The sequence below is a fragment of the Indicator indicator genome, chromosome 3, assembly GCF_027791375.1.
Source record: "Indicator indicator isolate 239-I01 chromosome 3, UM_Iind_1.1, whole genome shotgun sequence".
NCBI classification, from domain to species: Eukaryota; Metazoa; Chordata; class Aves; order Piciformes; family Indicatoridae; genus Indicator; species Indicator indicator.
Window position 1 is genome coordinate 31,629,338 of NC_072012.1, and position 14,825 is coordinate 31,644,162.

The following is a 14,825-nucleotide window of genomic DNA, read 5'->3' on the forward strand; positions in this document are numbered from 1 at the left end:
TTTGTCAGGGTGCTTGAGTATCTTACCATATCTCCAAATAAGCAACATGATGGCATCACCTTGGTAGGCTGGTGGTTTCTGCAGTATCATCAGTGTAGCAGTGCTTTGATACAGAGGTCTGCATGATTAGCTCGCTCTGCCTTTTTATTTAAATAAAAATTGTAATGAAGAGTTCACCCTGCACTACAAATAATCTTTTTAGCATGCTTACTGTCACAGACTTGTTCTAATTTAATCCCATCCTAAATTAACTGTGTCTGTCCAATGACACTGTTGTCTTTTTGTAATGTGTGGGAGTTGGTTTTTTTTCACTTCATGCATAAATGATAAAAGAGATCGGGTAGGTGGAAAATGTATGTGAAATGTTAAAGCCTATGCTTGGTTTATCTTTGGAGCAAGAGACAGGAACTTCTGTTTGATCATTTTTTGTGATGCTTTTATGGAGTAATCCAGGGACAAATTGGCAGGAGAAGCCAGGTGCAAGTTTGAGTTCCACTGCTAAGTCTCCATCAGGGTCAGACCAAATTCCCTTACTTTACCAGCTCCTCTGATAACTTAGATTACCAGCCCAAAGCTATCATCTGATTTTCTTCATATTTTTTTTTCCAAAGATGAAAAATTGTATGGTTGTGGTGAGAGTACAGATTCCTAAATACAAAGCTAGTAACCCTTGTTCAGTAAATCAGTGGCTTAGAAGTTACTTTTCTAATGTTGACCGCTGCTGTTTTAAGCTTATTTAAATTTTGAAACCATTTTAAGTTCAAAGTGGCATGCACTATGCCACTGACCAAGTAGAAGAGAATAAAGAGCTTGACTCAGGTTGTAGTAGTACTTGTGTGGAGAAGTCTGCCTGAGGATATGCTCCCCTCAGTGGGAATCATGATGGCCAGTCTCTTTTCTAAAACCGAATGTTTGTGGCTCTTTTCTAAAACTGAATGTTTATGGCTCTGTAGAGCCCTTTTTTGTCTGACTAAGTCTTACCTTTGAAGGGCAAGCTGAAGTAAGAGTCTGAACACACAAACTACAGAATGGGTCCTTTGACATTAAGGGCCGTAGGCTAGGAACCAGTGCCACATTAGGTAGATGTCATTTTATGGGTCTTTCAGTCAAGCCATTTAGAAACACATTCTGAGTAATTAATGCATTCAGGCAAAATTGGAGTTGTTATGCAAGCAACACAACTGGGCCTGGTATCAAATATAAAAAATATTGCCAGTAGCTGAAACCTTGTGCTGGACTAACATCTCCAAAAATGTTCCAGTTGCAGTTCTTTCATTCACTACGCATGCCAAAAAGAAAAAAAAGAATTGTCAAAAAAAAGGAACCAACAACTTGTATAAATGTAGCTTTGCAGTTCTTTTGTGTATTGCAAAGGATCCATTTTCAAACAGGCAATAACACTGATTTCTAGATTAGTACTGTATGATTAAGTTAATAATCAAATGTCATGTAAAATTTTATTGCCATTATAGAATGTAAGTGTTCAATTCAATCATAAGTGCTACATTAATTTTTAATTGAGCTTGATATATTCAACTTAATGGCAGGCTTTGGGTTTTTTCTTGCATACTCAATAAATTGTAATTGAACACCTGATTCCTGCCAGCAGCACATTAACATCTGGACACTATCTATCTTTTATGCATATAGATACACTGATTAAAACTCAGCAGAAAAGCAGGTATTAGGAAAACAAAAAGACAACATTATGGAACACTTTCAGCCAAAATTTTTTATTGTATATTGAGAAGCATTTAATTATCTTATTTCATTTAATTAGCCCCACTACTTTAGGTCAACTGTTATTTATTGATATGGTGTGTTAGCAACTTCCCTAATTGGCACAAAATAGCATGTAACTATACTAAATGTCTCATCCAAATTATTTTCTTACAGTTTTTCACTTTTTTTTCCACATTCATTTCATAGTCTTTTCAATAATATAGACAGTATTTTGCAAAGAGTGGCTTAATTTAAAATTTGACATATTAGTTTTCATTGTTATTTCTGAGGTAAAGACAAAAAAATTCTAAAGAAAAAGTGTTTACTTTCTAACATGTTTTAGAATCAGAATGTGTCACTCTGCCTTTTATAGCTTTTAGAAATTTTAGTCCTTCTTCAGAAAGAACAGTATATTTTTAAGCATTCTTTGTTATTAAAATTTAAGCATCATTTGCCGTCATTTACAAATTTAGTCTAGATGAAAACCAGCTGCATCGTATCACTCCAGCTATTGTACTTTGGTGGGTTTGATGTCTCTGCCGCACTGATGTGATTCAAACCAACAATTTAACAAACTATAGATGTGTTCAAAATATATAAATGTTTTAGTGCATAATAATAAATTTCCAGTTAAATAGTAGCAAAGCTTATTAGAACAGAGGCAGTATAGGAATGTAATTAATCACTTTTTTTTTTCCTGCATGAGATAATTTCTTTGAATAATCAATTATACAGTTCCTTAATTTTAGGTTCTTCTATTGCAAACCCTTTTTTTTGACTCAATAATTGAGTCAAACCATATGTTTGACTCAATGATTCCACAGGATATGTTTGATATCTCTGTACCAGGAAAAAATGTTACAGTTTCATCAATTGAGACTTTTTCAGTTTACCGATAGTGATAGTTTTGCATCTGATTTCCATGCTTTTTGAGTTGTTGGATAATCTTTATAATATATGTGTTCAACTGCATTGGCAATTCAGCGGGTGAAGTAAGTCGTCGTTATGCAATGAATGTTCTCATCCTAATTTGAGAATAAATGCATGATTAGTATGTATGACTGTGTTCTCATATATACATGATTTCTGGAATGATAAGACACTCTGCTTATTTCAAATATTCATTTTAAAACTATTTCGAATATAAATTTCACAGTCCTTGCTCTGAAGTGTAATTTAACCACTTTCTTATGGTTACACAGTGGCATTTTCTTCCCTCTAAGCCCATCACAAACAGGTAGCAGAGATCAATTTTAACTAGATTTTCTTATTCTTAGCCATTGCATTATATGTATCCTGACATCCACAGGAGGGCAGCATGGTTAAATTAAGGGAGAAGATGGGAATATGATTATATTGCAGCTGACTGAATCACACTTTTGATTGTTTATATTATTCTGTGAATTTTTTTACATATGTGTGTGTGTATGTATATATATACATAAACACACATGTAAAGTTCTGCTTGGAGAAAGAAACTAAAACATCTCAATCTCAGATTTGAACAATAATCAGTGAATAATGCTAAAAGGTTTACATTTATCACCATAATACTCATAAAAGGCATTTTACCCTTTGTACCCATTTATACAAACAAACACTCTTTTAAAGAGAAGTATTTCTAAAACTCCACGAGGAGTAACCACTCAAACCTCCCCTCACATCCAATTGATCAGTTACTACTTATGTTTCTTAAATATTGAGAATCGTCTTATTTTTATGTAGCAGCAGTTTTACAATTGAATAGCACATTAGTATTGCTATTTTGGGTAGACAGTTGCTTGTCTGAGCAGTTCTGTGTAGCAGGAATAGACTGACCTCAGTAGATGGCTTTGATGCTTACTCACAGGTGGAAATTCTGTATTCCTGAAGTCCTGCTTCTACAGCTCCAAAAGTAAATCAGATGGAGTCAGAACTCTTTGCTTCTTTGGTATCTTTAAAATTCTACAAATATTCTGTATGGGAAAGTTTCTTAAGAGAAAACTGATTCACTGGGCCGTACTATCAAAGCTTTCTTCCTTATTCTCACTACTGTATTGTCTTAATAGAGTCACCAGGAGTATAAAAGTTAAAAAAAAAATTACTTAACTTTTTATGAAAAGATCACCAACAGTTATCATTCTGCACTGCTAGGTTTCCCAAGGTAGAATATCTCTATTGGAATGTTAAATTAGCTCTATTGTCTTTGACTGTGGCCAGCAGAGAGTTTCTAAGAGTGGTCTCAGAACTCTTTCAGATTCCACTTGTCTGCAAAGCAAAGACTTTTTGAGCCAGTCTTCTTTGCATACACTAACATTCAATGCAATTGAATTTCTTTTTCACAAACCTGTCCAGGAATGCCTGAAATGCACAATGAAATGTAACTAATTTGAGTTCATGGAAACAAGCCATAACAGTTGCATTGCTAAGTGAGAATGGAAATTAATGTTTGGCACTGTTCCTTATATTCCTTAGGGGTGCTTAGAGATGCAGTGGAGACAGTGTGCACCTCTGACATAGGCACCACCATGTGTTTTTCTGCTGTTGTATGTTGGAGAGAAAGGTGGCAATCATTGGTTCAGTGTTTACATCAAGTCTGGTACGTTAAAAAGGCATTTTCCAATGTATGAGAGCATGCAGTATCAAAATTTTAATCCAGAAGAAAATAACATAGTTCTCAATAAAAAGCTTTTTATTTCTGCAACACAGGGAGAGACTGCTGTTTCAAAGATTGTATATGAATTCCAAGAAGGTAACTGCATTTTCCCCAATGTTGTCTAAGTTGCACTCTATCACTTTTCATCCTGGAGTGCTCTGTAGTAGCACAACTAAAAATAAGGTTTTTTTCTACCAAGTGTGCCATGCATTTTGAAATCTTTACAGTCAGCATAGTCTTTGTTCATTATCGGCTAAGTTCAGTCACTGCATCCACAGAAGCTTTACCTCATAGCACTGGCAGGGGGGTTGGAAATAAATGATCCTTGAGGTACCTTCCAACCCTGACAATTCTGTGATAGGAGATGAGTTATGGAGTGCGGTCCTGGAGGATGATAAGACGGCAAAAAAGTTAGGGAAAATCTGGAGAGTAGTGCATAATGAGTTGTTAAAACAAGAATCAGAGAGAAGGGCAGCTAAAGAGGCAGCAGAGGCGTATAAAAAGAATGCACAGTATGGATCAGAGGATGAGCCCCGTGCACCGAGTGTGACGCGGGTGGTAATACCCCTTGCTGGAGGTACGGGTGCCACAACCAGCTCTGCCGAGCCCACTGCACCTTCCTTAGAAGAGGTATCAGAATCTCCTGTATCTTCTGAACCCAGTAGCGCTAACACAGCCCACAAGGCCACTGAGATTGGTGCTTCTCAACCACTGCAGGAGCCAGAACCTGTCCCTGGGGCACTTAGTGACCTGTGGGAGGAGATGGCAAAGCAGAGGCGGGAAGCCTCTTGAAAAGAAAAAAAACCACGATGTGTATTATTCTGAATTGTGCTTTAAAATGAGTACTTTCACCAGACAAAACCAAATAAACATTTTCTGCAAATGTCTTTTCATGACGCCTAGGTAGAGTAGGCCTTCTTCATTTCATCTGTTTTCAGCTGACTAACTGCAATGTCTATGTTTAGAGTCTTGGCACTGTAGGGATCTGCTATAGCCAGTGGAGACAGAATGACATTTCCAAAGGGTAATTCACAAAGCTCTGAAGGTGAAACATGCCCCTAATAGTTTACACTGGATCCATACAAAGTACAGGGGAAACATGGTCACAGAAAGTGGCAGAGTGGAGTTGCAAAGATAAATGTTTTTAATTTGCTGTTTTCCTTTGGAACTTTTTTTTTTAATTAATGAACAATTTGCATGTGTTGACATACAGAGTGAAAAGGCTGAACATCTTTACAGGCTTCTGAAATGCAGTGTCTGGAAGATAAGGGCTGGTGTGAGGCTTTCCTGAATGTTTCTTCTGCTCTGCTAGGACCTCAGGTTCTGAACAGTTCTCGCTTTGCTTTGGTTTCTCTCCCACAGAAGCTAATGTAACAATGCTGACTTCTCTCACTGCGCATGTTGTGTGGAGCAAGTATGTCAAGTTCATAAAGTACTACTGAAGTGTTGAGCATCATTCGTATTAAGAAAGCAAATTAGGACTTGTTAAACTGATCTGTTTCAAAGCTTTGTGATGTTTTAAAATAGTGATTATAATTGAATTATTTTAAGGATTAAAAAAAAAATCCATCTGTCAAGAATTAAAAACAGAAAGTTTAAAAACAACACTACATTTTGAATAAACATCTTCTGTGTGCATAAACTGAGGGAAAATACTAGACTCATTCATCATCATGATTTCTAGACAGAGTTTCAAATCACAAATAAGGATACCAGGTGTAACGTATTTCCTCATGCCTTTGCTAGATCAGTGTGATAGTGAGCAGGGTGTTTTGAATGATTCCATCAGTGGGAGTGTATGACCTAGAAAGCAAAACAGATTTTTCATATTAACAAGTCCTCAACCATTTAGGTTTTCTAGATCAAAATAATATCACTGCCTTCCCTGGGAAAAGGGTCACCAGTTTTTCTAATTGCAGTGTCATGTGCTTGCACTGATATGGGGAGATGTCCAGGACAGGTGCCTGGATGATTCTGAGTTGATTTGAGATCTGGCAATGTGAAGAACTGTTTCCACAGACAAGATGCTAAAGGGAAGGCAATGCAGTTGGAACTTCTTCTACTACATCATTAGAATTTCAATTCAGGTTTTTCCCTTTGGAAACCAATCTCTTAGTTGTTCCTGCTTATAGTGCCTTGCTTCACTTTTCTGAACAGTTTGTTTTCACAGATTGTTATCCTTTTAGATTAAATTAAACCAAGAGATGAACTCCAGGAATGCACCTATGTATACTGCAACCTCTGGTAGCTATTTGGTCCATGGATTCAGAGTAGAGCTAGTTCAAAGTAAGCTGCATTAAAAAGCACAGAGAGTGGATGTCTGCTCCTCAGCACCAGCTGTTTCACAGTGGTGGTGGATTACCTGTTTGTATTACAATTAGATTATATTGGAATCAGAGCACTTTCTGAATTCATGTTGCATCTGAAGCATTCTTTTGTTGCTTGGAATTCTCTCAAGGCTAAAGGATGTTTTTCTGTCTTGACAAACACTCCCACTTTACATACCAAGTAGGTTTCATCATATGACGTAAATTGGATTAATTTAATGGCAACTCAAGTTGCCATTGCAGTTACTTCACAGGTTTCCTAAGTACTGGCATGCATGTTCACAAATGTTGAAGCGCTCTGTAATGCAGTAAGGTACCACTGTTAAAGAATCTAGGAATATCTGACCTTTCAACATACTAATAACCATTTATACTGTAAGTGAAAAGTTGTCTAGGGGGAAGAAAAAACTATTATGTTTTCCTATTCATATTCTGAGTATCTTGCACACTGGAATAAATTGAACTGTTTTCTGTGCCTGTGGTATTTGTATTACTTGACATTCTTCAACATTTCTTTATCCTTAGCATGCATAATTGCAGTAGATGTTTCCGCTGTTTTGTTTTTTTTTTCATTCCATCTGTTGACAGCTTATTTAGTTCTCTTTATCAAGAGCACAGAAAGTACTAAAATGAATCCAAGAATGTTTACAGCTAGGTTTATTATGACCTAGGTCATATGTAGTCTTGAATCAGTTTTCTGTCTTATCCTCAACTGAAGACAAAAAAGTGGCTTAATCTTGTGGGGTGAAATAAAAGAAGAAATGCAGTGCAAGGAAGATTCCTTTTATGCAAGCACCCAGGGATGACTGAAAGTGCCTGTGGGCAGTTGGTCCCCATTGGCTCTCTCGGCAAATGCAATGATGCCCACAGATAGCCTGTATTGTTGTCAGTTAAATGGGATCATGAGTGTCTGAAAGGTGTTTGAGAATGAACTGAAAATCATTTTCACAAGTGGATGATTACTTCTGCCACATGTTAACCGAACTCTATCAGAGTGGCCCAGATTTTTGAGACTGCATTAATTGCTCTTTCAACCTTGACTGAGGTTTCTCTTTAAGAAAGGCCTTTGCTGGACTAAACTGCTACATCTATTGATTCTTCTTTCCATATTTTTTTCATTGTTTGTGATAAATGAAGCCTTTCACAAGTAGAGAATTTATCATTCAGGATGTAGCTATATTGCTTCATTCCTTGGAATAAAAAGGCCAGTCTAAAAATGATCTCTGTAGAGGTAGTAAATCCTTTCTTATTTCTCCAGCAGTGAATAGCTCTGGCATTCCACACTCAATTATGTTTTTCAGCTATCCATTAGTGGTGATTTTTTTCATCAAAAAGTCATGCTGCACTCTTGCAGCATGGACTTATAGCAAAGAAGCTACCACCTTCTTTCCTGTGTATGCCAGCGCATAATTGAAACTGAACTATAATATTTAGCAATATGGTTTTAGGTGAAACCATACATGCTTTGAAAAATATTCAACCTCTATATATTTAGAAAAGCGATGCTCAGATTTTTTAAAGAAAATTGTTCTTCAGTTCTATTTTTAGAGGAAAAAATGATGCTGACAGAGATAAAATAATGCATAGAACATTTTTATCCAGCTGTTTCTGTGTTTTGTAGTGGAAATGTAATTTCCTGTATTTTTATTTGTTTTCCAGGAAAATGAAGTTTAAGTATTAAATGTTTATTTTTCTGCCATAGGGTAAGCATCGTGAGGTATAAGGTAAATCTATGACTTTATAAAAAACGGATTTTTACTCTTTAGTTTTGGAGTGACTGAAGACATCGAAAGCAGTATCAAATATTGTTGAAGAAAATAAAACTGTAGAACTGTTTTCAAGAGCAAAAGTCATAGGAAAGTGATTGCATGGTTTGCACTTTTGGCTATGTTTTCATAAAACAACAAAACTGTTAGAAAGTCTTTACGCTGAGCACTTAATGAATCAACATGTTTGATCAAGATCCTATTTTCTGTGTGCTGTATAAAAGCAGGTGTATTGGTCTTAAGTTATTGGAAATTACATAAAGAAAAGTCAAAATAAATATATGTGGTAATAATCAATTACTGTTTCAGTACTCAGATACAGAGGAACTATTTCAGTATCCTTCTCAGTGTGTGGCTGAACTGTAATAATTCAGGAACTATTTTGGATTATTGCAACTCTGGAACTCATATTAGAGTGAGAAAATTTGTAGCAAATGGTTTGGTTAATTTTTAGAAATACAGAATTAGTTACTTCTGACTATCAGTTTCTTCTTTGTATTGCACAGAATATTTTCCCTAAAGAAAGGTACAGTGTTTGAAGGAATGGCTGTTATGCGTTTGTTGTTCCTGCTGAGGATGTTTATAATAGTCTGACCAATTAACTCTATGCATCTTGTGTACATTATTTTCAATGGAGAGAGCGAGCAGTGCCTGTAGATACACACACGGGCAGAGAAATAGCAAGCTGCAGCTCTGTGAGTTGGTGATTATGAGGGTCCAGTCTGCTCTGTGGTACTGACATTTACTTGTGAAAAGTGATGCAGTTTCTCATCTTAAAAATAAAAGATTCTTCGTCTTGGCTCTCAGACTTGATTCCCTTTTGAATCTAATAACCTATTCATTCTCTGCTCCAGCTGTGAAACTCAAGTGTCATTTCATTCTGGAAGCTGTCTTTTGTAGACTTTCCATGTTCTAGACATCAGCTGCAGTTTCTGCCAATCCTAGACACTACTGTCTAAATTTAACAAGGTTCTTAGGTCCTTCCCACTTCTTTCAAAAGAAAATAAATGGGAAAGAGAGGTTCAAAGAGGATTCCAGGAGTCTAGGATAGTTAGCTCCTTCTAAGAATAAATATTAGCCTCTCAAATAAGAATTAATCTCATCTTTTTTGAGCTTGCACAATTAAGACAAGCACAAGATACATCTCTTGCAAATGGCTGAAACTTTCTACATTAGGAAAAAACTGTCACCATTACAGGTGGCACTGGAAGAGGGATTAATGACATAAGATTATAACTGTGTTTTTATAGTGATTTATAAAGCCATGTAATGACAGGCTCTGCACTTCTATAGTAAAGCCCAGCTTTGTGTTTTGAATGCTATTTTCCTTGTTACCTAACCTTACCTAAGACCAAAGGATTTAAAAATTAGTTAATGTTTCATTCCTTTGTTGCCCAAGGAATCTCTTATTTAACACCTTAGTCAGAAGTGATTTATAAGAGCAATAAAAAAGGCATGTTGCTATTATTTCTTTTTTTGTGTGCTTTCTTATTTTATAATTTTGGATTCAGTGTTAACTTTTGTTAGTTCTGCAGGACCGTATGTGGCATGCTTTACATGAAAAGTAATTTAAAATCCAGCAAGCCACTTCTCTGATAGCAGGTGTTCTTTTAAGATCTCTTATTTTAAAAGCACCTTTATATATCAGGCTCAGATAGTAATGACAAAGAATGAACTAAACCTGGTGTTTCTATGTTTGGGTTACTCATTGTCCACTGGGTTCCTGTTAGAATGTAAAGTCACTGCAACTGATGGTACCAGGATTAATTTCAAGCAAAAAGAATTTTGGTAGTCAATGGCTCTTTTACAGTTCTTGCAAACCTGCCGAGATAGTGGGAACATGGTCAGGAACTGTGTGTTCTCAATTGATCTTCAAAGTCCACAGGGCTATTGTCCTCCAACATAGATCAGGGAAACCTACAGGATATTTTCTGACGGATGCAGTGGCAGAATCACTGTGAGGAGCAGGACAGGCTTAGAACTGAGAAACCCCAAAGGCCACCTGTGAACCATTTTACTTTTCTCCATCAAGATCATTAATATTGAAGGCAGAGTGAAAATCATGAGTCATTCCTCCTTCACCCTATGGCAGTATTAGAGACTAACAGGGCAATAGCAATGAGGTATGCTTTGGGGAAGGTCAATAACCTGATTTAGAGGAGCATACCTGACTCTTGAAACATACAAAGATCAAAACTGTGGGGGAATATGTGCCTATCACTCTTGAGGTAAATGCTTCCTTAGTTACAAAACATTATAATTTTTTAAAAAAACCCTAGTAGGCCCTTTTTAAAATACTCTTTTGGGCATAACCCTTATTCATTTCTTTTCATTGAGATTGTACTAGTAACAGGTGTGAGAAGCTAAGAAGTGGATAGCAATGAAAGCTCCATCAATGGGTAATTGTGTACACAAAGCCCATTTCCTTTCATGCAAATAAAGAGCAGAGTAACCAAGCCAGCCAGGGCCTCAGCACAGTACAGCAGTACAACCTGACGAAGAGTGAGGCATTGGTGTCATAGAAAGGAAGTTGCCACTACATCGTCTGACAAACCACCACAATTAATAAGCATTACACTGAACATTCATGTTAGAAGAAAATTATTCTTTGTGATACCCAGAGAGGGAAAGGATGTACTTGAATGTATACACAAGGCAAGTGGAAAAAAACAGATTTTGCCTCTGTCTTGTTTGCCTGTTTCACATAAGGTGTTGGTTCATTGCTCTGTTTTTCAACAGAGTTAAAAAGCACTAGGCAATAAAGTTCCAGAAGTGATCAGAACATTAAGGGCAGCAAACCCTGTCTTCCTACCACAAAGGCACTTGTCCATCCACCAATCATTCAACTGACCATCTCCGATCTGTAGTTATAACTTCTTCATAATATATGTGCCATCATCCTCTGGAGAGCGCCCTGTGAAGGGCATACAGCTTTCATTGGTCTCTACAGTTTAGATCTTTGTTCTGTCTTTGACCCACCTACTTGTAGTAGATGTGCTTGATAGAAGCTGTCTAGCCAGAAGTAATACTTGGCTATCTTCTTAAGTTTTAAGGAGATCCTGACCACTTGTTGCTTACAATCCCCAAGCTCATCCTTTTCTTCTTGCTGTCTTTGTGAAACATAACCACAGTTACAGAAAGAAGTGTCACTATAATGTCATAAAACATTCTGTAACTTCTTGGGTGATGAGGGTGCTTCCTCTACCACGAAACACTATCAACATTTGTGATTTTGTCATCACACTGATGCTCCTGATTACATTGTCTGGTTCAAAGCCTGGAAACTGTCAAGGTGACAAGTAGGTTTTTTTTTGTAGTCTGAGAGTCTTTAAAGTGAAGTGCTTCTGTTTGGGAAATTAGATTCTAGTTTACTCTGGAAAAAAAAAATTAAATCTTGTATGACTGATAACATTTTTTCAGTTGAGCATTTTCCCAGAGTGACACCGTGGCTGACTTCTCACACACTAGAGAAGCACTAGCAAGTCTATGGAAACCAAATGGGAAAAAAAGTATTGGAGACTTTAACTTCAATATTTCTGTATAATCAAAAGTGTTCTACTTTAAGCTATTATTTCTTCTAATGTAGTTGGTGAAATAAAAGTGATAATCATGTTAGTCTTCTCAAACTTGTGGTCTTTTGTTCCTGGTCTTTTTTGTTTTACTTTGAGAGAAAAGGAATATATTTTTGCATTTTTATCATCTGAGTAAATAGAAGAAAAAAAACATTTCTTGTATGTAACAGTACCAAAGCAGCAGCTCAGTAGGTAGAGCAAATGAATACACTCGTTTATATTGTGTCCTCCTAATATCATGCTTCTTATTAACGAAAAAATATTCCCTTTGTTATTTCCTTTGCAGATATTTGTATGCTCTTGGACAGAAGGTTTGGAAGCGGTGGAAAAAACGCTACTTTGTTCTTGTTCAGGTTAGTAGACTGCCATGAAGTTTCATTGAAAGGTAGTCTTGGACTTTCAACTTTCTAACACATGGTTTTTGAAGCCATTAGTAAATCAGTATCTTCAGGCATCATATGCAGCACTGCTCCAACCTTCTTATAGTACAGAGACATCCAGGGTAGGATTTTTTTTTTTTTAATTTACATATGTAGTAAATAGAAGAGAGTTTTATACTGAGTTTTGCATATGTGTAAATGAGTTTCTATACTGAGCGATGTTTCAGCTGAAACCTAGAAATATCTAAGTGAAACTGTAACCTTGAAACACTGTGCTGACAGCTTTCTAGCAGTGCTCAGTTTAAAATGAAGTTATATTTCACAAAGCAAATTGTACTTACTGTTTCGTTTATTCTACCCCAACAAAGACTTCCTGCCTTTGAAATTAAAGTGGAAATAGTTACTTTTAAGAACTTTTTCATAAATATTTTAAAATAATGCTAATTTTTATTCTCGCTTGCAAGTTAAGTACAATTATGTAGTTGTTACAGAAAATATACTATAGCAATCATGCTTTGCCAGAAAAATGGCCTGGTGTGCTGGGCTGATACGTCATAACTTTTTGTTCAAGCCTTTAAGCGTTTTCACATGCTAGTGAATGGTAACAATAACATGAGATTAATAAAATAGGAATAGAAAAGTAGATTCTGAGTGGCCAACACTGAGAGATCGGTGACTTCTGTGCCTTTGGAAAGATCATTATTTTCTGTTTCTTTTTATCTTCAGATTGCAGTTACAAATTTGATGCTCTTCTTAATCAGTTCAGAGATCACTATTCTTTGGTGTCCTTTGTTTTGTTGACAGCAAACTGTTAAATTGTAAGCCTCCATAAGAGTCATACAAAGGATGAGGCCTGTTAATGAGGCTTTTTTAAGATGGAAGGCTTCTAAAACTACTTTACAGAAAGGTAGACTCTTCTCTACCACTCTGTCAGTCACATTCATCTGGTCTCCTCCTCCTCTTAAATGATAAAAATTGTAAGGATGTAAAAAAATTAATCCTACACAAGATTTTTACTAAAGTTAAAAGGTGAGAGTATTTGCATATTAGCCTTGCTGCAGCATTCTCCCTGGTTTCAATGGCTTGCATATTGATAATCAATGAGTAATGGCTATGAAGTTAGACAGGATCTTCTTGATAGTACACTGAATTTGATAGTGCACTGAATTTGATAGTGCACTGAATTAATTTGGGTTCTGATTTTACCAAGGTCCTCTGTGAAAAGATGAGGACTTTTTGTGACTTTATTAAAGATTTCTAAAGATTGGGAAGACCTCTGTATAGGATAGCTATTAAGGCATGGATGTAAAGGGAGGATAACGTAAAGTTGCAGAAAAAAAAAAAGTACCAGCCAAGTTAAAATTAACTTTCTTATGCTTTCTACGCTGAAATTGAAATAACGGAGGAAAACATTACACCAGTTTTCCAAATACGGTGGCATTAATCTATTTAATTTTAAAGTACCTATTGGTTCAGTAAGGGTATATAAAAATTACCATCTTAAATCAATATTTACTGTCCAGACAGCTTTGATTCATTTATATAGTCCAGCCATGATATATACACTGATGGGAAGCTGAAGTCAATATGTGTGAAATAAGCATTCAGTAATGCGTATCAGTCTGTTCTATTGATTCATTATTGATGTATTGGGGAGTCATCCTCTATAGCCTTTTAACTTACACTAGTAAAACATTAAGGCCGTGAAAATCCGTTCTAAGACAGAGGCTATCAGTATGATTTACGCTTGCTTTGGAAGTTTAACTCAGGTGTGAAATCAGATGAATAATGTTGATTTTTCAGGGGTGTGATGTGTGTAATATGCACCTTCATTATTGCTATGTCTATTAGAAGTTGTTAGTAGTTTATGAGAGAACAGCTCAATGTTACAAGAAGTTTAGAGTCTAAACATTTTAACCTCTTCATTTTATAATCCAGTCACCTCTCCAAAAGATTATTTATTTCAAACTGAAAAAAGACAGGACGTAATGTGTTTGGTAAAATGCCTCAGCTGGACATGCTGTGTTTTACTTCATTTACTGTCTGATAATATCTTCCTCCAGCAATCTGAATGCAGATTCATTTCTGTCATTTTAATTTCATCTGCTCTGATGTTGGAAAAGGCAGTCATTTGTTTCATGGATAATTTTTTTTTTCTAAACATGCCACCCATGCAGGCTAATTCTTGCTGCTGAACTCCCACAGCCGGCTGCCCAGTGATGCCCTGTAGCAGGGACCACAGAGTCAGCTTCCAGGTTTGCAGTAACAGTTCCTCCCAGTACATTAGAAAGTGTCTTTTCTGCCCCATGGGGACATCCCCTAGTGACACTGCTCATAAGTCATGTCCACATTTTTGTGCCTATCTGTCTGTCATGCATGCATGCAGGGTGTTGGTTTTCCAGTTTGCTACAAAGTGAGAACAG

At 36.4% G+C, this 14,825-nt stretch overlaps 1 protein-coding gene across 13 annotated transcripts in view; it reads left to right on the forward strand.

Moving 5' to 3' along the window:
* CADPS2 (calcium dependent secretion activator 2) overlaps positions 1 to 14,825 on the forward strand; it is a 275,871-nt gene that overhangs the window by 150,431 nt on the left and 110,615 nt on the right. For all 13 annotated transcript variants that reach the window (XM_054399799.1, XM_054399797.1, XM_054399808.1 and 10 more), the window contains exon 9: positions 12,309 to 12,375. In XM_054399799.1, the coding sequence (XP_054255774.1) occupies positions 12,309 to 12,375 (67 nt within the window). The remainder of the gene's footprint in view (positions 1 to 12,308; positions 12,376 to 14,825) is intronic.